This window comes from Leucoraja erinacea, chromosome 9 (assembly GCF_028641065.1).
Source record: "Leucoraja erinacea ecotype New England chromosome 9, Leri_hhj_1, whole genome shotgun sequence".
NCBI classification, from domain to species: domain Eukaryota; kingdom Metazoa; phylum Chordata; class Chondrichthyes; order Rajiformes; family Rajidae; genus Leucoraja; species Leucoraja erinaceus.
The window spans coordinates 24,445,467-24,467,949 of record NC_073385.1 but is presented as its reverse complement, the minus strand read 5'-3'; the positions used below and the strand labels follow the sequence as shown (position 1 = coordinate 24,467,949).

Below are 22,483 nucleotides of genomic sequence, written 5' to 3'. Positions count from 1 at the left end.
CCCCCCCCCCCACTTGGTCTAGTATATATTTAAATAAAGCTAGTCAGTGCCAAGAGTGTTAGTCCACCAAGGGAATTACTTTTGTTTCACCAACATTTTCTAGGGTGGATAGTAGTAAGAAATAGGGCTTAAGATAACCACCTGGTTGGTGTCTCTTACACCTATTTACCTTTGAATATGTTTTTAAAAATGTAGAATATTATTAAAATTCTGATGAAGATAAACAACAGTTTTTCATCCATAGAATCTGGAGAATTTTCTGATTTCATTACCTAAATATACCAAAAGCATCTTAACCTGATCAGAAAAGCTGAATGTCTATGATCCCATATCTAATGTCTATATCTAACTACTAGAATGTGATATTGCCGTATACTTCAGCACCACAATTTAAGGAAAAATCCTACAAGATAGACTAGTTTAATGTGGGTGCTAATGTCCCATTGTATTTTCTAATAACGTTCTTCCAATTATCCACAACATTTTCCTATTTTCATAATCAAGATAAAGAACAAATCAACCCCATCTTTCGGCTATTTGCTCTTAGATACATTGATACATAGACAATAAGTGCAGGAGTAGGCCATTCGGCCCTTCGAGTCAGCTCCAGATTCGGGCCGCAGCATCGAGCCACAACCGCTCTCCACGCTCCGAGGCCGGCCAGCCCCATGATGGTGAGTAGTCCGCAGGCTCTGCGACTGGAGCCCCCACGTCGTTCCGGTTGGAGGCCGCTCCACGGTACTAGGCCCCAACCTCACATTTATTCACATGATTTTGCATCTGCCCATTCACTCAACCTGTTCAAATCACACTCCATCCTCATAGCATCCTCTTCAGTTCACACTTCCACCCAGCTTTGTGTCATCTGCAAATTTGCTAATGTTACTTTTAATTCCTTCATCTAAATCATTAATGTATATTGTAAATAGCTGCGGTCCCAATTGCATTTCGTTGTCTCTGTACTGTACACTGACAATTAAAGTTGAATCTGAATCTGAATCCCAGCACCAAGCCTTGCGGTAGCCCACTAGTCACTGTCTGCCATTCTGAAAGGGACCCGTTAATCCTTACTCTTTATTTCCTGTCTGCCAACCAATTTTTATTCATGTCAATACCCTACCCCCAATACCATGTGCTCTAATTCTGCCCACTTATCTCCTGTGTGGGACCTTATCAAAGGCTTTCTGAAAGTCCAGGTACACTAGCCAGATACACTGGCTCTCCCCTCTCCATTTTACTTGTTACATCCTCAAAAAATTCCAGAAGATTTGTCAAGCATGATTTCCCCTTCGTAAATCCATGCTGACTTGGACCAATCCTGTTACTACTATCCAAATGCGCTGCTATTACATCTTTGATAATCAACTCCAGCATCTTCCCCACCACCAATGTCAGGCTAACTGGTCTATAATTACCTGCTTTCTCTCTCCCTCCTTTCTTGAAAAGTGGGATAACATTAGCTACCCTCCAATCCACAGGAACTGATCCAGAATCTATAGAACATTGGAAAATGATCACCAATGCGTCCACGATTTCTAGAGCCACCTCCTTGAGTACCCTGGGGCCCTGGGGATTTAACAGCCTTCAGTCCCATCAGTCTACCCAACACCATTTCTAATGTGAATTTCCTTCAGTTCTTCCATCGCCCTAGGTCCTCTGTCCCCCAGTACATCTGGGAGATTGGTTCTGTCTTCATTAATGAAGACACAAACAAAATACCTGTTCAACTCGTTTGCCATTTCCTTGCTCCCCATAATAAATTCACCTGTTTGTCTTCAAGGGACCCACATTTGTCTTAACTAATTTCTTCCTCTTCACGTACTTAAAGAAGCTTTTACTATCCTCCTTTATATTCTTGGCTAGTTTACCTGCGTACTTCATCTTTTCTCCCTGTTTTGCCTTTTCAGTTACCTTCTGTTGTTCATTAAAAGTTTCCCAATCCTCTGGCTTCCTGCTCATCTTTGCTATGTTGTAAGTCTTCTCTTTTATTTTTATACTGTCCTGGCTTCCCTTGTCAGCCACGGTCGCCTCTTACTCCCCTTGGAATTTTCTTCCTCCTTGGAATGAAATGATCCTGCATCTTCTGGATTATTCCCAGAAACACCTGCCATTGCTGTTCCTGCTAGTGTCCCTTTCCAGTCAACTTTGGCCAGCTCCTCCCTCATGCTTCCATAGTCCCCTTTGTTCAACTGAAATACTGACACTTTTAATTTTACCTTCTCCCTCTCAAATTGCAGATTAAAATTTAACATATTATGATAATAATATGATGATCATATTATCATATTATGATATTCCTTTACCTCGAGTTCCCTTATCAAATCCAGTTCATTACATAATACTAAATCCAGAATTACCTGCTCCCTGGTAGGCTCCAGTACAAGCTGCTCTAAGAATCCATCCCAGAGGCACTCGACAAACCTCCTTTCTTGGGGTTCAGTACCAACCTGATTTTCCCAGTCCATCTCCATGTTGAAAGCTCCCATAACCACCGTGGCATTGTTACATGCTAATTTTAACTGCTGATGCAACTTGCACCCTATCTCAAGGCTACTGTTTGGGGGGCCTGTAGATAACTCACATTAGGGTCTTTTTACCTACAATGACTCTACATCTTCTGACTCTGTCACCCCTCGCAAGGGACTGAATTTCATTCCTTACCAAAAGAGCCGCCCCACCCCCTCTGCCCACTTGTCTGTCTTTTCGATAGGACGTATACGCCTGAATATTCAGTTACCAGCTCTGATCCTCTTGCAGCCATGTCTCTGTAATTCCCACATCAGACTCACCAATTTCCAACTGAGTCTTAAGCTCATCCACTTTATTTCTTATACTTCGCACATTCATATATAACACTTTTAATTCGGTATTCACCTCCTCTCTCTCATCTCTCTCAAGGGGTTGGACAGGCTAGATGCATTGTTCCCGATGTTAGGGAAGTCCAGGACAAGGGGTCACAGCTTCTTCCCCTTAAAGGGGAAATCCTTTTTAAAACCGAGATGAGTTTAAACCCAGTGCAGCAGGAGCAAACGCAGAGAGTGGTGATCTCTGGAACTCTCTGCCACTTAGGGTAGTTGAGGCCAGTTCATTGGCTATATTTAAGAGTGGGTTTAGATGTGGCCCTTGTGGCTAAGGGGATCAAAAGGGGGTATGGATTTAAAGAAGGCAGTACGGGATACTGAGTTGGATAAATCAGCCATGATCAAGCAAATGGCGGAATGCAGGCTCCAAGGGCCGACATGGCCTACTTCCTGCACATAATGCTTCTATGTTTAATGGTTATCTTTACCAACACATGAGGGTATATATGCCACTTGCTTGACTGTACTCTGATTCACTGATACTGGTGAGCTGGGGGCTGCAATGCCTTCCCTTATTGATTACCGCCAACAGGGGAGAGAAGCTCACAATTATTTGCATTTTTTATAACATTATCAGGCTTGAAGGGTCAAATGGCCAACTCCTGCACCTATTGTCTATTGTATCCTACTCTGTGGCTCAGAAAGCTTTAAAGCCAATTAAATGTTTTGATGGCACAGGGGTGCAGTGAGATAGCCTGACTCAGAGCTCCAGCAATCCCCAGATGAATCCCCTCGGGTGCTGTCTGCTGTGAACCAGGACTGTGGGGCATTCTCCATGTAAATGTCTGGGTCACCTCCTCATGCTCTGGTTTCCTCCCATTGCCAAACTATGTTTAGTTTGGTAGGTTTGTACTATACTGCAGGAAGATTGTTCCCGATGTTGGGTAAGTCCAGAACAAGGGGTCACAGTTTAAGGATAAGGGGGAAATCTTTTAGGACCAAGATGAGGAAAACATTTTTCACACAGAGAGTGTTGAATCTCTGGAATTCTCTGCCACTGAAGGTAGTTGAGGCCAGTTCATTGGCTATATTTAAGAGGGAGTTAGATATGGCCCTTGTGGCTAAAGGAGATAAGGCAGGTATGGAGAGAAGGCAGGTACAGGATACTGAGTTGGATGATCAGCCATGATCATATTGAATGGCGGTGCAGGCTCGAAGGGCTGAATGGCCTACCTCTGCACCTATTTTCTATGTTTCTATCCCGGTTCCTATTTCACCTGACTTTACTCTCTTATCCCTTCTTGAACATTCTGCCCCATTAATTTGGGTGTCTTTCGTAACTTTTCCTGTACTCTCTTCCCCTTCAACTCTATCCTTAGACTCCCAATTTGTCAACCACTCCTCCCCGCTATTTAGTTTAAACCCACCCGTGCAGCAGGAGCAAACCTGGCTGCCAGAATGTCGGCCCCCTCCAGTTAAGGTGTAACCTGTCCCTTAACCTCTTATAGTAGGCGCAACTCTCAACCACACATTTTGAGGGAAATCTTTTGTGTGGTTTTTGTTTCACTTAAGGTCTTGGTTCTTGGTTCTTGGTTTCTTGGCCCTCCAAAATATTCCAAATGGAATTTAAACTGGAGGTGGTCAGTTTAAGATTTAAGATTTAGCTCTGTTCAGAATAAAACCAGCAAAATCAAGCAACATCTGCAGGGAATGCACTATTCCATCAAATCTACAAAGCAGACTTCCATAAACCTGACTGCTGCTGTTGCTCTCCTCTAATGGTTATCCCCCAAAAGTATCCAAGAGGGTATACTTGTTTTGGAAGGGAATGATTGATGTAATTGATTGAAAGATACAGCATGGAACCAGGCCCTTTGTCCCACCAAATCAGTGTGGCCCATCGATCACACGTCCACATTAGTGTTATGTTTTCTTATCTTAACTTATGTTATCCCACTTTTGTAACCACTATCTTCTTTTTACAGAGAAATTTACAGAGGCCAATTAACCTACAAACCCACACGTCTTTGGGATGTGGGAGGAAACCAGAGCAACCTGGAGGAAAATCCACTCAGACAGCACCCGAGACCAGGATCTCTGGTGCTGTGAGGCAGCTGCTGAACTAGCTGCACCACTGTGGTGCCCTATGATCACAGGGGATTTCTGCACTCCTTGCCTGCTCTCTGTACCTTTCCTGGTGGTCACCCATCTACTTTTTGCCTGGATCTTCTGCCTGCACACACACATAGTGACCACCGCACTGTAACTCCTATCTAGGATGCTCATATTCGCAAATGATCCTAAGGTTGTACAGCAGTTCACTCAGTCGGGCAGGAGCTGCAGCTTAATGCACTTCCCACAGATGTAGAGCTCAGGGAATTTGTACGTTTCCCAGACTTTCCACATCCTGCAGGATGAGCATACCAATGCCACAACTGCCACCTCACTGCAAGGAAGTGTTATGTAAAAAAGCCAGATCTTACCACATCAGCTTCCTCGCCACAGCTTCATGATCAAAAGCTATAGCTCAAAAACAAAAAAAGATATTGTATTCTGGAACATTAAATAAGGCAGCAGATTCCAGGCAGCTACATGTTTTGAAGTGGTGTGGTCACATGCTAAATTCCCGAATCCTTGAATAAACCTCAATGATGAAATCAATTTTAAACTTCCCACAACCTTACTCAAAAACATTATGTTTGTGGACAATAATTTTGATTTTAATTAAATGAGTCTCATAAAACCCAAAGGTCTATTGATTCCTGAATTCCAAATTTAAAAACAATAATTAAAACAGATTTACCTTTTAAGTATGGGTTAATCCACACACAAAGTAAGCAAAGTGCCACCTACCTGTAGATTTGCTGTACCCAAATGATTCTGGAAGTAGAATAATCGGCTTTCTTCCATGCTTTGTTGCGTTCCTTGATACATTATTTGTTTCATACTCTCCAGTAGTTATGTACATCTTGTGCACAGCAGGATTCAGACCATTGGGAACCATGCGTGGACTATTAGCGTAAAGGTGAAAGGTCTTGTTACCATTTCCTAGAATGGTTTTGTAAATGCTCCGCTTGGAACACTGACTTTGGTTGTAGGTCTGCAATTAGGTTTAAATGTCCATTAATTCAAAACAGCTTTTCAAATAATTAGGTCATTACTATTTGATCCTCACCGAAAAATACTTTTCCTTTAATTGTTACTTTTTTTTATCACATTTAAAACTTGAGCTCCATCGACAACATTTTCAAAAAGGTTTTGTCCCAATCAATAAATTATATTCTAGATTAATTTCCACCCAACCGTCCAACAGCCAATCTAAATAGTGTTGACAACCCTTATAGCAGCATTTAGCATCATTTAGAAATGTATTGCATCAAGAGGTTATGTTAGATTGGAACGATTTGCAATCTACCAAATAAATCTGAAGGATAAAAGTAAAAAATATTCAAGCTTATTTCACAAAATCCTGATTGTGGTTTTGCTTCTTTATTTCAATATTTCTCCTATTTATATATCTCATCTTGCAGACTATGCAAACAAAATACCCCTATGTTTTTTGGGGATGTTGAGTTTTTTTTGTTAAACAAAATTATTTATAATGCACTTCAGAGCCCATTTTTTGTGAATTCCATGATCTTGTCGTCCTTGCCTTAGATGTTTTGCAATCACATGCATTGGATGGACAATTACATTTTGACTAGTTAATGTTGGATGAATGTTAAGAGTCGAATAGAATACCAATATAAATTAAATTGATATAATTAAAAATACAATAAAGTTCCAAAAGATGATTCCATACAGTGCATCTCATTTAAGTTTAAATCTCATTGAAGGCAGACACTGACGATGAAATGTATCACTGTTTTCGATGCACCAGCCAGCTCAGCCTTCAGAGTAATAAAAGGGAAAAGGCATTTGAAGTTATGCATCACAAACATAAATCTAATTCTACCTGGATGTTGTAGCCCCTGGCCACTTACATGCTTGTGAATCCTGAGCAGGCACCTCAAAGGCACTGGAAAGTTACTGTCAATGTTCCAAATTCTTGGAAAGATATGTGAAATAATCTTTTTTGTATGGCATTGTAAATATTTGATTAGTGTTCAAATGTAAATAATTTGGTGTACATATAGTGGCTGGTGTACATATGGTGTACATATAGCTGTTAAATTTGTATGAGATAATTACAAGCAGTTGAATAAGGGGTGGGAATTAATAAGCTTTGGCTTCTTCCTGCTCCTTTTCAGACACATATGATTTCATTTATTTATAGATATTGTTTATGACACTTTATAAATATTTGTGTTTTGTTTTTTATATGCTGTTTCACATTTGCTTTTTATTCTTTTATTCTGTCCGAAATAAATAACTAATAAATAAATAAATAAATAAATAAAGGCTTTATTAGTCAGAAAGAGAAAATGATTTGTTTGATAAGCCTCTGAAGAAATACACCAACTCTTCAAACTCCTTGGAATCCTTAGCACATAACCTCTCCAAATAAAAGATGAGCATTCAGGGTGTTATTGAGGACCAAGTCTATGCCTCAGGAGCACAGGGAGGTCCTATGCAAGAGGCAGTAGTGGATCACGTCCCAAATCGTCTATCCACCCACCCCATCAGCCATCACCTGCCCCGTGTGTGAAAGAGTCATCTATTCCTACTTATGCCTCATTAGCCACCTTAAGACCCAACAGAAACCAGAGTGGAAGTCAGTCAGCCTAAATCCCATGGGATAATCAGCAAATATATAATAGCAGCACTGGAGACTCACCCGCTCTTCTCGTCCTTCAGCAAGAAGGACCACTATTCTGCCTTCTCGCTTCCGGCCTGTTCGGCCCATTCTTTGGACCATGCGAATAGGGCTCTTTTGAACATCAAAGCAAATAATGAGGTCAACTTCCCCAATGTCCAAACCTTCTTCACCCACGCACGTAGAAACCAAAACATTGTAACCACCTTCACGAAAGCACCTCATTACCTAGGAACAAATAAAGAAATAAGAACATTTTAAAGCTGTGGTCTTCCCTATATAATCATCACTCTTCAATATCAAAATAAGACCATTACATTTGTGTTTTAGGTGGCTTTGTAAGATTTCATCTGGATTTTTATTATGCAGATATCCTCATCATAGGAAGGGAAATAGAACAATTCCAAAATTTCTCCCTTTCGCCTTCCCGCATGTCCCCTTCCACCTATATTTCATCCTCTGGTTTCACAAGAAAAAAGTGGAGCCTTTGGCCAGGGTGAAGAAGCCTTGGATGTCGCCTAATTCAGTAAGTGTTAACAATAAGGAGAGTTAGACAAGTTTAGATTGTTTCGTCTGGAGGAGAAACTGATGGACGACCAGAGAAAAATATATAACACTAGACCAAGTGCAGACCCGTTGGGTCTGTTCCCCCAACGTGTGGGGGTTGTGGGGGGGGGGGGGATGGAGGGGGGAGAAAAAGAGGGGAGAGAGAGAGAGAGGGGGGGGGAGTGGAGAGGAGAGGAGGGGGGAGTGGAGAGGAGGGGGGGGGAGAGGAGAGGGGGGAGGGAGAGGAGAGGGGGGGAGAGGGAGAGGGGGGGAGAGGAGAGAGGGGGGGGGATAGGAGAGGGGGGGGAGAGAGAGAGGAGAGAGAGAGAGAGAGAGAGGGGGGAGAGAGGAGAGGGAGAGGAGGGAGAGGGAGAGCTGAGTGGGGGGGGAGGAGAGGAGGGGGAGGAGAGGAGAGGGGGGGAGAGGAGATGGGGGGGGAGAGAGGAGAGGGGGGGAGAGAGGAGAGGGGGGATAGAGAGGGGGGGGATAGGAGAGGGGGGGGGGGAGGAGAGAGAGAGAGGGAGGGGGGGAGAGAGGAGAGAGGGGGGAGAGAGAGAGGAGAGGGGGGGAGAGAGGAGAGGGGGGAGAGAGAGGGGAGGGGGGGAGAGAGGAGAGGGGGGGGGGGGGAGAGGAGAGGGGGGGGGAGAGGGGGAGGGGGGAGAGAGGAGAGGGGGGGGAGAGGAGAGGGGGGGAGAGGAGAGAGGGGGGGGGGGGAGGGAGGGGGGGAGAGGAGAGGGGGGGGGGGGGGGAGAGGAGAGAGAGGGGGGGGGGGAGGGGAGGGGGGGAGGGGAGGGGGGGGGGGAGGGAGGGGGGGGGGAGGGGGGGGGTGGGGGGGAGAGGGGGGGGGGGGAGGGGGGGAGAGGGGGGGGAGGGGGGGGGGGAGAGAGAGTGCCTTTTTATTTCAACGCAAAACCCCCCAAACAACCATTTGCAGGCAGTGCTTTTTTACTTTAACCATATTTTCATTTTCAAACCACATTAAGGGTACTTACTCACAGTTGTGTGGACATGTGTTCAGTGTTACTCACAGCTCAGAGAAACATGACCCTCTGCCTTCCTCCAGTTTGCAGACTAATTGAGGCACACCACTTCCTGGTTTTATAGTCCATCCCCCCTGCCGCCAGCGGGGGCAGCAGAGAGAATGGGGAATTTTGTAAAATCATTAATATCTCTGTCATTTTTCATCGACTGGAAAAATCCTCGGCACACATGCGACGGAGGGGGGCTCTGAGCGAGGTGGCCAAAAATTACGGCTGTAGGTGGCGGCGTTCTCTTGGAAATCGCAGCACAGATCGCCAAAACCGGTCAAGAACAGACTTTTAGTAATATAGAAGATAATGAGTGGCATCGATAAGGTAGAGTGCCAAAGTCTTTTTCCTCCAAGGAGGAAATGTCAAACGCTAGAGGGTATAGCTTTAAGGTAAGAGGGGGAAAGTTTAATGGAGATTAACGAGGCAAGTTTTTTTTTTAAACGGAGAGTGCAAGGTGCCCAAAATGGCCAATCAAGGGAAGCGATGAAAATAAATAGATATATGTTGAACAGGCATTTAGACAGACACATGGCCAAGCAGGGAATGAAGGGAATGAAGGGATTAAGGCAATGTGCAGGCAGATAGGCAATTTAAATTAGCATAATCGGCATTACAGGTATTGTGGACTGAATGGCTTGTTCCTGTATCGTGCTGTTCATTGTTCTATGCTCTATTTCATTAGAAGCAGGAAATGAGGCATATGCAGTTCTGGACTTTTATCAATAGAGACATAACTAGGAAACAGAGGGGTCATGCTGAACTTTGATAAAATGGTCATCTGGTCTAATGTGTTCAATTCTGGTCATCTCGTTACAGGATGGATGTGGAAGAATTGGGGGTGGTCCAAAGAAGATTTACTGTATCATGATGGATTATAGGATGAGTCACAAGGACAGACTGTAGAGGTTGGTTTGTTTTCTTTGAAGATGACCAAAAGAAGATGACAGAATTATAGAAAACGAGGCATGAGCACAGTGGTTAGTGGAAGGCTGTCCCCATTGGTAGAAGAGCCAAGAACTAGAGATCACTGATACAAAATAAAGGAGAGGAAAATTTAAGAGAAATGCAAGTGATTTATTTTTCCTGATGGGATCAGAAATACATTGCCTGCAGGTATTGGGGATGAGGTGGGGGACTTTCATTACAACTGAGTAAGGAGATATGTCCCAAGCCACGCCATGCCATAGAGACGCAGCCAGGAAATAGAACTAACAAGTTGCTCTGGTAGAGAGCCAACACATAGAAAATTGCCGTAACAACCTCCTTCTATTTCATGATTCAAAGTGACATTGTAATCACTCAATGATTAAAGTATCAAATTCTTCATGCTCATTTATAAGAGATGTTTAATTAAATACTGCCATTAGTGGCATTTTTCAGACCAAGGATCAAGCATGACAGCATGGATTAAAAATCAGTTTAAAGGTAGAGAGCAAATAGTCATGGAAGGTAGAGTCATCAAGAATCCATGGTTAGAAGAACTTGGAATTAAATTTAAGGTGAGAGGGAAAAGATGTGAAAGAGACCGGAGAGGCACTTTCTTCACGTCGAAGGTGGTGTGTATCTGGAATGTTCTGCCAGACAAAGCTGTGGAGGTGGATGCAATAACTACATTTAAAAGACATCTACACAATAATAGATAGGAAAGGTTTAGAGGGATATGGGACATATGCAGGCAAATGGAACTACCTCATTTACAAAGATTGGTCGGCATGGACGACTTGGGCCAAAGGGCCATTTTCCATGCTAGATTAATCGATGAGTCTTACGAGCTGTTTTTATTTCAAACTGGAGAATGGTAACATATACTTTGACATGGACTTGCAGGGTGAAAGTTCTGAATTTTAAGATGAAGAAAGTTTAAAGGCATGGTATAATGCGCAGTCAGTGCCAGAAGAAATTTAATACAAGGAGTACAAATCTAAAACTCTGGCGAAAGGAGAGACAATATTATGGGGTATAAAAAGTGTGCACAGGAACAGGTCCTGGGTGTCAATGTACTCAACCACCTTATTATGAATGCTGTAAATTACATGGCTTATTGGGAGAGTGGTTGATAAAACATCTTAAATTTCTGAGATTCATAAATAGTTGGCATGGAGTTCAAGAGTAGCGAAGTGAAATTAAGGCTTTGCAAAACTGGAGTATTGTATCCAAGAGTGCTTGCCACACTAAAGGAATGATAGGAGGATCCTAAAGGTGAAGGGCACCACAGTGGTAGAATTGTTGCCTTACAGCTCCAGGGACCCAGGGTTGATCCTGACCACTGGTGCTGTCTGTATGGAGTTTATACGTTTCCCTGTGACCGCGTGGGTTTTCTCCGGGTGCTCTAGTTTCCACCCACATCCAGAGACGTTAATTGGTTAATTGGCTTCTGTAAATTGTCCCTCGTGTGTAGGATAGTGCTAGTGTATGGGGTGATCGCTGGTCGGCGCAGACTGGTGGGTCATAGGGTCTGTTTCCACACTGTATCTGTGAAGTCTAAAAGTAAAGTCTGAAGTCCAAAGAATAATTCCACAGAAGAGAGATTTCAACTGCAAGGTTAGACTGCAGAAGTTCAAAGTTCTTTTTCCTGGAGCAAAGATGGTTGTGAGGAGATAAGATAAAGAGGTTCACGGGCAGAGCTGGTTTAAAAGGAGAGCTGTTCCCATTAGCAGGTAATTCAAAAAACAAGATGAATTGATTCAAAATTGAAAGATAAATAAGGGGCAACAAGAGGATATATTAACGCAGGATATAGTCCAGAGTGAATTAGTGCCCTTAAAAGGGAATAATGCAAGAATAAGCAATTTACGGGGCTGTGAGGAAAGAGGGAGGAAATGGAGTTAGACCACTGATGATGATGCTTTTCTAAGAGCTGTTCTACACTTATGACCTCCTGTGATGGAAAACGTCTATAATCCTTACCTGCTTTGTTCAGAGCATCATTCTTGCAATAGTTTGTTTTAGCAATTAAATGCATAACTATATGGTTTTCTTCGAAAACTTTCCGATTCATAAATCCAAGTTACCTCAAGCTGCTCCTTCTGTGTAAACCCTTTGGTATTCTTTCCTGAAGCATGTCCAACAAATGTCATGACTTTCACAAGAGGCTGATGTTTGCTGAGCATCTCAGCAATTTCTTGAACACTGTGCCGATATGAGGAGAAGATCATAACACGAGTACTTGGACCATCAACCTTTCCACCAGATGTGTTTGGACCTGGGGGAAAAAATTCAGAGACATGCTGATCACATGTTTCCACATAGGGGGGAATATAAAACTAACAAGCATGTTTTCAGAATAAGTGCTTGTTTATTTATGAGATTAGAAGATTTCTGTTCCACACAAAAGTCAGAATTATTTTAATTTTCTATCTACCACAGAAAGCTGGGGAGGCTGGGTCACAAATCTCTATACAAGACCAAGATGGAGAGTTTTTGGACTACATGGAAAATTAAGAATGGAAATGGTGTTGAGGCCAGGATTGGACCAGCCAGGACTGTGGGGCCAAATTGTGTTCAGTTATCCAGGTTTTCAACAAATCTTTCTATTCTTTAAATAGCTCCAATGATTTAGCCTCTACAACCCTAACTTGGAGAATTCCAGTGCTTCACGACCTACTGCAAGTAATTACTATGGGCCTTAGTTTCCAAAGCAGAGGTTTCCTCACCAACAGTTTCTGTGATCCATGTGATTCTGTAATATTCCATGTTATATATCCTGCATAATTATGCCTCACAGATCCAGCACCCACAATTTCAATTCTGATCTCTGTTGCAGTTAGTATGGAGTCTGCATATTCTTCCTGTGATGGCATGGCTTTCCTTCCCCACCCACCACTGGTTTCCTCTCCAAAATGTCAAAGGCATACAGGTCATTGTTTAATTTAATACTACAACGTGTAGAGTGCAGCCAAATGTAGCATCTGGAGGTGGGTCGCTGGTCCCAATGTGTGCACCCATTGACACTTCAGTCACTTGTCCTGCCCAATTCCTAAAGAGATCAAGCTGACCTCTCTCCTGTAGGGCCATCTACATAATGCATGATAAACTTCCCTGAACACACCTGACAAATTCTATTCTATCTAAACCCTTGGCACTTCCAGTCTATATTGGGAAAGTTAAAATCTCCTACTATGACAACCCTATTAGTAGTCTTGCAGCTGTCTGGAACCTCCAGGCATATTTGCTCATACACTTCCCGTTGACTATTTGGCCGCCTACCGTATAGTTCTAAGAAGGTGATCACCCCCCCCTTTAATTTCTCAGATTCACGCATGTTGATTTACTGGATGTTTCCTTTATAATTTCATCCCTGACTACTGTTGTGATGTTCGCAATCCCGCCTCTACCTTAGCTACACTTCTATAATGGTTATAACGTCTTAGTCTCTTGCAGGTACCTATTTTGCCCAGAATCCATCCACGTTACTTGTTAATCTACTTGCAATAAAATAAATGCAATTAACCTAACCGTCTTTCCTTGCTCCCTGACATGCTCATGTCTGTTCTGTGTATTGAACTTGCTGACATTGACTTCTGTATCGACTTCCAGCCTCTCTACTGCATTGGATCTCATCCTCCTGAAAATCTAGTTTAAATCCTCCTGAGACACTTGTAAACCTGCCCATCAGGATATTGGTCCCCTTCCAGTTCAGGTGCAACCAGTCCTTCTTGTATAGGTCACCTCTGCCCCAGACAAGATCCCAATGGTCCAAGACACTGAGTAACTTCCCCTTGCACCAATTCCTCCACAACACATTCATCTGACCTTCCCTCCAGTTACTACCCACAAGCTCATGGTACTAGAGATTGCTAACTTGAGGTCCTGATTTTTAACCTTTTATCTAACTTCCTACAGTCACACTGCAGGACCTCATCCATTTTCCTATCGTTGTCAGTCGTGCCAATATGCACAGCAACTTCTGGCTGCTCACCCTCTCCCTTAACAATGTTCTGGTCACTCGGATTCAGTCTGTAACCTGACACCAGAGAGGCAACACACCTCTCAAGACACTATTCTGGAATCTTGTATGCAGCCACAGAATTTCCTGTTCACTCCCCTCACTATCCAGTCTCCTAGCCCTGCCTGACTTCACCTTTCCCTCCTCTGCCTCAGAGCCAGGCTCGGTGCCACAGACATGAGTGCTGCTGCTCTCCTGCAACAGTATTCCAAAGGGAATACTTGTTTTGAAAGAGATTGATCACAGGGGATTAATGCAATATCTGCAATTGGACTGTAGAAGCAAGTTACCAAAAATAGAGCTTACCTTATCTGGTTGTCACCCTCTGCTCTACCTCCTGACCCAAAACCTCAGCAAGTACCGGCTCCATTAGTGCTTGCCTTTCTTTTAAACACTACTTGGAACCGTCACTCCCGGACACTCACAGCTGTTTTTTAAAATCTCCTGCGCTTCTCGTCCCCTCAGCAGCTCAAAGGCTAGTAAAACTGACCTGACTTGAAAATTGAATCCTATACAATATAGATCTAATTAAAATGCAATTACATTGTGACTCCAAAGATGTTAACATCGATACATTATCAAATCAATGATCTAGAAACACCCTGAACTATTTTTTTAAACTTGGGTAAAAACGGGATTTGATTAATTTTTTGACCACAACCAGCAGCCGTGCCCAAATCCACATTACCTCCACATGCTGCCCGGGAATGGAAATGGTTCAATACAACTTCTTCAAGCTTTTGTAGCTTAGGGTGACTGTAGATGAGTTGTTTCTCATTTTCAGGACCTAAAATAAAACATGTTGCAAAACTAATGAATATTGAAAAAATAAATATATCCAAAGGCTGCAATGAACAACTCAGGGGTTTGAGTACTATCTGTGGGATGGGGAGATGGTGAGGAATTGTGATGTTTTGGGTTGAAACTCTAATTCAGGGCTGAGAGTGAAGGGTGAAGTCAGCCAGCAAAAGGAAGAATGAGTTGGGTGGGGGGAATGGCACGACAAAAGCGAGTAGATAATTGTTGAACCGATCAGAGACAAAGGGCCACAGACAGATCGAGCAAGGTCGAAGATGGGATAGGTACAACTGAGAGATGGAGGCAGGTGTAGGATTGGTTAAGGCAGACAAAAAGGGCAGATGGAGCAAAGGTAAGGGAAGGGGAGAGTGAAACTAGAGACAATGTTAAGTGAGAACACAAAAGATGGCAATGCTGGAATCTAATGAGTAGAGCAGATGATAATGGAAACTATTAAGGGAGTGGCGAAAGGCAGATGAAAGGGACTAAATGAATTAAACATTTGTGGGTAGTCGACAGATGGAACCAAAAGAGGGAGGTGGACAAAAATGGTTGATGGGGGTTGAATCATGAGATATTTTCTCAGAATTAAAAAGTTATATTTCTATATATGTACCAAAATGATCAAAAGCAAAATGTGCACTGGTACCTATTGCGATCATCCACGTAGGCTGCCTAAATACCATCAAGTGTTTATGAAGGAATATAAACTGTCTATGAACTTCACAGGAGCCTACAAGTATAGAACAAACAGATGGCCCAAGCACTTTACCAGTTCTGAGATCTTCATTCTTTTTAAAATTAGTGCCTTAGGTTTTCATATGCGATGAGAAAGAGCACAGTGAATATGGGTACAATAAAGGTAAATACATAAGTAGCTTTGCTTGCCTCCATATTTGGTACTCATATTTAATATTTTGTGGCTCAACCAATTTTTATCATTGTTAAGACTCATGAACTACATCTTCAGGGCCAAACAATTAGCACAACAGTAAAAATAAATCAATGCTATTTCCTGCTCCTTTCAAGATTCAAGAGAGTTTATCGTCATGTGTCCCAAATTTACACCATACATTATTAGACACTGTAATAAAAGGAATTCATCAGTCTTTAGCAGTCACTCAATCTTTCAGTTGGAGCATTATTGGGTTGTACTTTAACTCCGTTTATCAATGTTGCTTTTATAACAGTCGATTATCCATATCTCCTTTGAAATTTTCAATTGAATTAACCTCAACAGCTTTAGGCGACAGATAGTTTCAGAATTTCATTAGACTTTTTAAGGAGAAATTACTGAACTCTGAGCTCAAATTGCCTTTCAGATTCAAACATCAAATTTTAAGGTAGACAAAAATGCTGGAGAAACTCAGCGGGTGAGGCAGCATCTATGGAGCGAAGGAAATAGGTGACCTTTCAGGTCGAGATCCTTCTTCAGACTGATGTGAGGGTGGGGGGGACGGAAAGAAGAAAGGAAGAGGCGGAGACAGTGGGCTGAGGGAGAGCTGGGGAGGAGAAAGCAGGGACTACCTGAAATTGGAGGTCAATGTTCATACCGCTGGGGTGTAAACTGCACAAGCGAAATATGAGGTGCTGCTCCTCCAATTTACGGTGGGCCTCACTCTAGCCATGGAGGAGGCCCAGGACCGAAAGGTCAGATTCGGAATGGGAGGGGGAGTTGAAGTGCTGAGGCACCGGGAGATCAGGTTGGTTACACCGCTCGGTTTGCAATAACCAACCTGCATCAGAGAAAGTAGCTCTCTCCCTATCCCATTAAACCCTCTATATTTAAAAAATACATGTATTGTTCAATTCTAGTATACTGTTGAATCTGTTCTACAACTTGTTGAAGGTCCATTGGCCCTTTCTTATATATAGTGCTAAAATTGATTGGTTGCCGATTTGCAACATTTATGATTTTTTCATATAAAAGATAATAACCAAAATTTCCCTAAAAATATATCAAATATACTCTTCTGAGATTAATTTAATTTGGCACTGGAATAGCCCTGTATTTTATGTTTATTATAGCTTCCGTGTTTCATATTCCTTGTTGATAAATGCTCATAAATTCTCTGCTATCTCAGGAAAGGGTTGCTTATGACATTCTAAATATCTAAACACACATACTAGACCCCGAATGTCTGTACAATAAAAGGGATCACTTCACTGACAAGCTTGTCAATTTCAGATAGTGCATTAAGTCTAATTACACATAAAGACAATAGACAATAGATAATAGGTGCAGGAGTAGGCCATTCGGCCCTTCGAGCCAGCACCGCCATTCAATATGATCATGATCCCAATCAGTATCCTGTTCCTGCCTTCTCCCCATATCCCCTGACTCTGCTTATTTTAAGAGCCCTATCTAGCTCTCTCTTGAAAGTATCCAAGTATCCAGAGGACTGGCCTCCACTGCCCTCTGAGGCAGAGAATTCCACAGACTCACAACTCTGTGAGAATAAGTGTTTCCTCATCTTCGTTCTAAATGACTTGCCTCTTATTCATAAACTGTGGCCCCTGGTTCTGGACTCCCCCAACATCGGGAACATATTTCCTGCCTCTAGCGTGTCCAAACCCTTAATAATCTTATATGTTTCAATAGGATCCCCTATCATACTTCTAAACTCCAGAGTATACAAGCCCAGCCGCTCCATTCTCTCTGCATATAACAGTCCCGCCATCCCAGGAATTAACCGTGTAAGCCTATGCTACACTCCCTCAATAGCAAGAATGTTCTTCCTCAAATTAGGGGACCAAAACTGCACACAATACTCCAGGTGTGGTCTCACTAGGGCCCGATACAACTGCAGAAGGACCTCTTTCCTCCTATACTCAACTCCTCTTGTTAGAATGGCCAACATGCCATTCGCTTTCTTCACTGTCTGCTGTACCGGCATGCTTACTTTCATTGATTGATGAACAAGGACCCCCAGATCCCGTTGTACTTCCCCTTTTCCCAACTTGACACCATTTAGATAGTAATCTGCCTTCCTGTTTTTGCTACCAAAGTGGATAACCTCACATTTATCCGCATTAAACTGCATCTGCCATGCATCTGCCCACTCACCTGTCTAAATCACCCTGCATTCTCATAGCATCCTCCTCACAGATCACACTGCCACCCAGCTTTGTGTCATCTGCAAATTTGCTAATGTTACTTTCAATCATTTAGATAGAAGTAAAAGGATTAGTCCAAGTCAGCGTGGATTTATTAAAGGAAAATCATGCTTGACTAATCTTCTGGAATTTTTTGAGGATGTGACAAACAAAATGGATGAAGGGAGGCCAGTGGATGTAGTGTATCTAGAATTTCAGAAAGCCTTTGATAAGGTCCCGCACGGGAGACTGGTGACTAAAGTTAGAGCACATGGTATTGGGGGTAGGGTGTTGACGTGGATAGAAAATTGGTTGGCAGACAGGAAGCAAAGAGTATGAGTGAACGGGTCCTTTTCAGAATGGCAGGCAGTGGCGAGTGGAGTGCCGCAAGGCTCGGTGTTGGGCCCGCAACTGTTTACCATATATATTAATGATTTGGAAGAGGGAATTAGGAGCAGCACTAGTAAGTTTGCGGATGACACAAAGCTGGGTGGCAGTGTGAACTGTGAAGAGGATATTAGGAGGTTGCAGGGTGACCTGGACAGATTGAGTGTGTGAGCAGATGCCTGGCAGATGCAGTATAATATAGATAAATGTGAGGTTATCCACTTTGGTGGCAAAAATAAGCGGGCAGATTATTATCCCAATGGGCTCAGGTCAGGTAAGGGGGGGGGGGTGCAGCGAGACCTGGGTGTCCTTGTACACCGGTTACTGATAGTTGGCTTACAAGTACAGCAGGCAGTGAAGAAAGCTAATGGAATGTTGGCCTTCATAACAGGAGGATTTCAGTATTGGAGTAGAGAGGTTCTTCTGCAGTTGAATAGGGCTCTGGTAAGACCAGATCTGAAGTACTGTGTACAGTTTTGGTCTCCTAATTTGTGATTGAGGCAATGCAGCGTAGGTTCACAAGATTGATCCCTGGGATGGTGGGACTGTCATATGAGGAAAGGTTGAAAAGACTAAGCTTGTATTCACTGGAGTTTAAAAGGATGAGGGGGATCTGATAGAAACATATAAAATTATTAAAGGACTGGACAAGCTAGATGCACGAAAAATGTTCCCAGTGTTGAGCGAGTCCAGAACCAGGGGCCACAGTCTTAAAATAAAGGGGAGGCCATTTAAGACTGAGGTGAGAAAAAAACCTTTTCACCCAGACAGTTGTAAATTTATGTAATTCCCTGCCACAGAGGGCACCAGAGGCCAAATCACTGGATGGATTTAAGAGAGAGTTAGATGGAGCTCTAGGGGCTGGTGGAATCAAGGGATATGGGGAGAAGGCAGGCACGGGTTATTGATTTGGGACGATCAGCCATGATCACAATGAATGGCGGTGCTGGCTCAAAGGGCCGAATGGCCTCCTCCTGCACCTATTTTCTATGTTTCTAATCCCTTCATCTAAATCTGATGTATATTGTAAATAGTTGCAGTCCCAGCACCAAGTCTTGCGGTACCCCACTAGTCACAGCCTGCCATTCCGAAAGGGACCTGTTAATCCCTACTCTTTGTTTCCTGTCTGCCAACCAATTTTCTATCCATGTCAGCACTCTACTACCAATACCATGTGCTCTAATTTTGCCCATTAATCTCCTATGTGGGACCTTATCAAATGCTTTCTGAAAGTGCAGGTGCACTACATCCGTTGGCTCTTCCTGGTCCATTTTCCGAGTTATATCGTCAAAAAATTCGAGAAGATTAGTCAAGCACGATTTCCCCTTCGTAAATCTGTGCTGACTTGGACCGATCCTGTTACTGCTATCCAAATGTGCCACTATTTCATCTTTTATAATTGACTCCAGCATCTTCCCCACCACTGATATCAGGCTAACTGGTCTATAATTCCCTGTTTTCTCTCTTCCGCCTTTCTTAAAAAGTGGGATAACAGAAAGTGCTGGAGAAATCACAGCGGGTCAAGCGGAACATGAGATATGAGAAACTGTAGAAACAAGAAAATGCAGATGGTGGCATCATGTGATGGGAGAGGGGATAAATAGATGAGAGTGTAGGTGGAGCACAGGGGAGAGATGGGGGGTAGAACAGTCGCCGCTGCGGACGTCCAGATGTTCAGACAAGGTAAGTCCAGGTAAGTCCTGAATCGATGCATCCCCACCAGAGACCGTGTCTCCAAGTTTGTGTAGGCTGCAGGCCGACAGTCGAAGATCTAAAGCCCCGCCGCGCCGCAGCAAGAAGCACTGCAGACTGCAGGGCCGGCGGTCGGAAACTCCTCTCCAAGGATCCCCGGCGAGGCACCCCGCTCTGGATGGTAAGGCCCCGCCGCGGCCTCGGTAGAAGTTGGCCGCGGACCGACGGTCAGAGCTCTTCTCCTCCGGGTCCCCAACGAGGGATCCCAGGCTCTGGACGCCGCACCAACTGGAGCTCCGCAGGCTGCGGCGGGCCAGCAAATGGAGCGCTCCCCTCCGGTGACCCCCGGCAAGGTCTCGCCCGCTCCGTGACGAAAGCGTCCTCGCTGCACCCACTGCTGAAGCCCCAGGCACTTCTCTGGGAAACGCTGCACTGATCCTCGATGTTAGACCACGGGGAGGCGACATGGAAAAAGTCGCCTTTCCATGGAGGAGGTGACCAAAACGGTTTTCTCCTTATTCTAGTTGTCTTCGGGTAAATTTAGGGAAATGAACTAATTTGGGGAAATTTTCGAATCTGGCCCGCACAGGGGTGTAAAGGTAATACACACAGCACGGTTTGGCGCTCAAAGGTTTAAACAGAGCGCTGTCAGTTTAACGTGTCCCTCCCCTGTGCCCCACCTGCTCACCTATTTCTCCCCTCTCGTTCCACCTATATTCATTCATCTAGCTTCTCAATTCGCAACTCTTCAATCCTTTCTCACCTGTATGCACCTATTACTTATCAGACATTGTCCTGTCCCTCCTCCCTTTCAGGTTTCTTTCCCTCCTTCTCCCCTACAATCAGTCTAAAGAAGGGTCCCGACCCGAAACATCGCCTAAGGATGCTGCCTTACCCGCCGAGTCACTCCAACACTGTATCTTTTTGTATGAGAAACAGTACCTGTTTTATGTCTGCGAGCCTTTCCATTTGGGGTCTCTTTCCGTTGAGGATCCCAGATCCGAAACGCTAATTATTTCACTTTCCACAAGTGCTGCCTGATCATGTGCATTTTCCATTCATATTTCACACATCTAGCCATTGCAGTATTTCTAATATTCAAATCTATTCAGGTGTTGATGACACAATACAAACAAGAGCAACATGTTCTCCTGCTGTCCTTGGCAGCGTTTATTCCCATGTTAGTATCATTAACTAAATTTGATCTAATTTGCTGTTTTGAGAGCTTGCACATATCCCAGTGTGATAATAATAATTACAATTGAGAAATTACACATTACATAGGAAATGCTTAAAAGTCAGTCTTTGATCATAGACGTTTCTTTCTTACGATGTTCATATGTCCCCTAATGAATTTCTGTGGATTGTCAACTTGTCGTGGTGGAGAAGCTTGTGTGGACTTGAGATCCGGAGAGCGATGCCGTTTGGAGCTATGCTCCTGGTAGGGCCACCCATGGCAGTACGGTCGAGGGGGAGGTCTCTGACAAAGAGCAATCCAACCAAGACCTCAACTGTGGAACAGGCGGAGGACGATGGCTGACCTTAGTGGAGTGTCACAACAGCTGGGAAGGTGGATGAAGGCTGCAGCAGAAAAGGGTCTCCGGTCGTCTTGGACTTCATGCCACCGGATCCTGACCCAGATCTGTCAAGGACCATGGGGTGGCTGCCTGTCTCCCAGTCTCCCCACGTTAAACAAATTCACGCACAGGCGTCCTCCATATAGCGCCCTGGAGGGGTGAAAGAAAACACCAAATGCAAACTTGTGACTATTACCTTATTCAGGAAAGGTGAAGACTGGATCCGGTGGAATATGCGGATTTGGCGGTCCAACGGGAAGGATGGTGGACCCAGCACAGCGTCGTGGAGCGCAATTAAGGCACAATGTTCATGTAGAATACTGGTGGCCATCCACTGCATCCTGACATATCGCCAGCCGTCTTGAGTATGTCTTGCCCCTGGATCCAGAGCGAGGCTGACGATTTGCGCAACTCTCCCTCACTTTAATCCAAGGCAAACGCAAGTCTCCGGTCGTCTCTTCAGGACCTGTACCACCCAAATGGGCGAAACAAGATCACCACAGGTGCGCGTGAAGCTGAGAAGAAGCGCACGGCAGAAGCTCAGAGGAAACGCACAGCACGCAAGGCTGGAGCCACTTCAACTTCTACTGCAGCACCCACCCAACTGTGTCCCATATGCGGGCGATCCTTCCGGCACCGGAACGGTCTCACCAGTCAATAGTCAGATTTATTCGTCACACACACAATGAAGTGCAGTGAAATTAACTTGCCAGCATCGGTACAATAATAAGAACACACAATATATAATAAAAAATGTAATAAACATCCACCACAGCATTCATCACTGTGGGGGAAGGCACAAAGTTCACTCAGTCCGCCTCCATTTTTCCCCCGTGGTCGGGACCATAAACATC

The 22,483-nt window shown here is 43.9% G+C and overlaps 1 protein-coding gene across 1 annotated transcript in view; it reads right to left on the bottom strand.

Moving 5' to 3' along the window:
* fancm (FA complementation group M) overlaps positions 1 to 22,483 on the bottom strand; it is a 125,536-nt gene that overhangs the window by 44,237 nt on the left and 58,816 nt on the right. Inside the window, exons 8-11 of the mRNA XM_055640372.1 lie at positions 14,768 to 14,866; positions 12,146 to 12,336; positions 7,579 to 7,785; positions 5,655 to 5,901 (exon numbers count right to left, since the gene is read on the bottom strand). Of these exons, the coding sequence (XP_055496347.1) occupies positions 5,655 to 5,901; positions 7,579 to 7,785; positions 12,146 to 12,336; positions 14,768 to 14,866 (744 nt within the window). The remainder of the gene's footprint in view (positions 1 to 5,654; positions 5,902 to 7,578; positions 7,786 to 12,145; positions 12,337 to 14,767; positions 14,867 to 22,483) is intronic.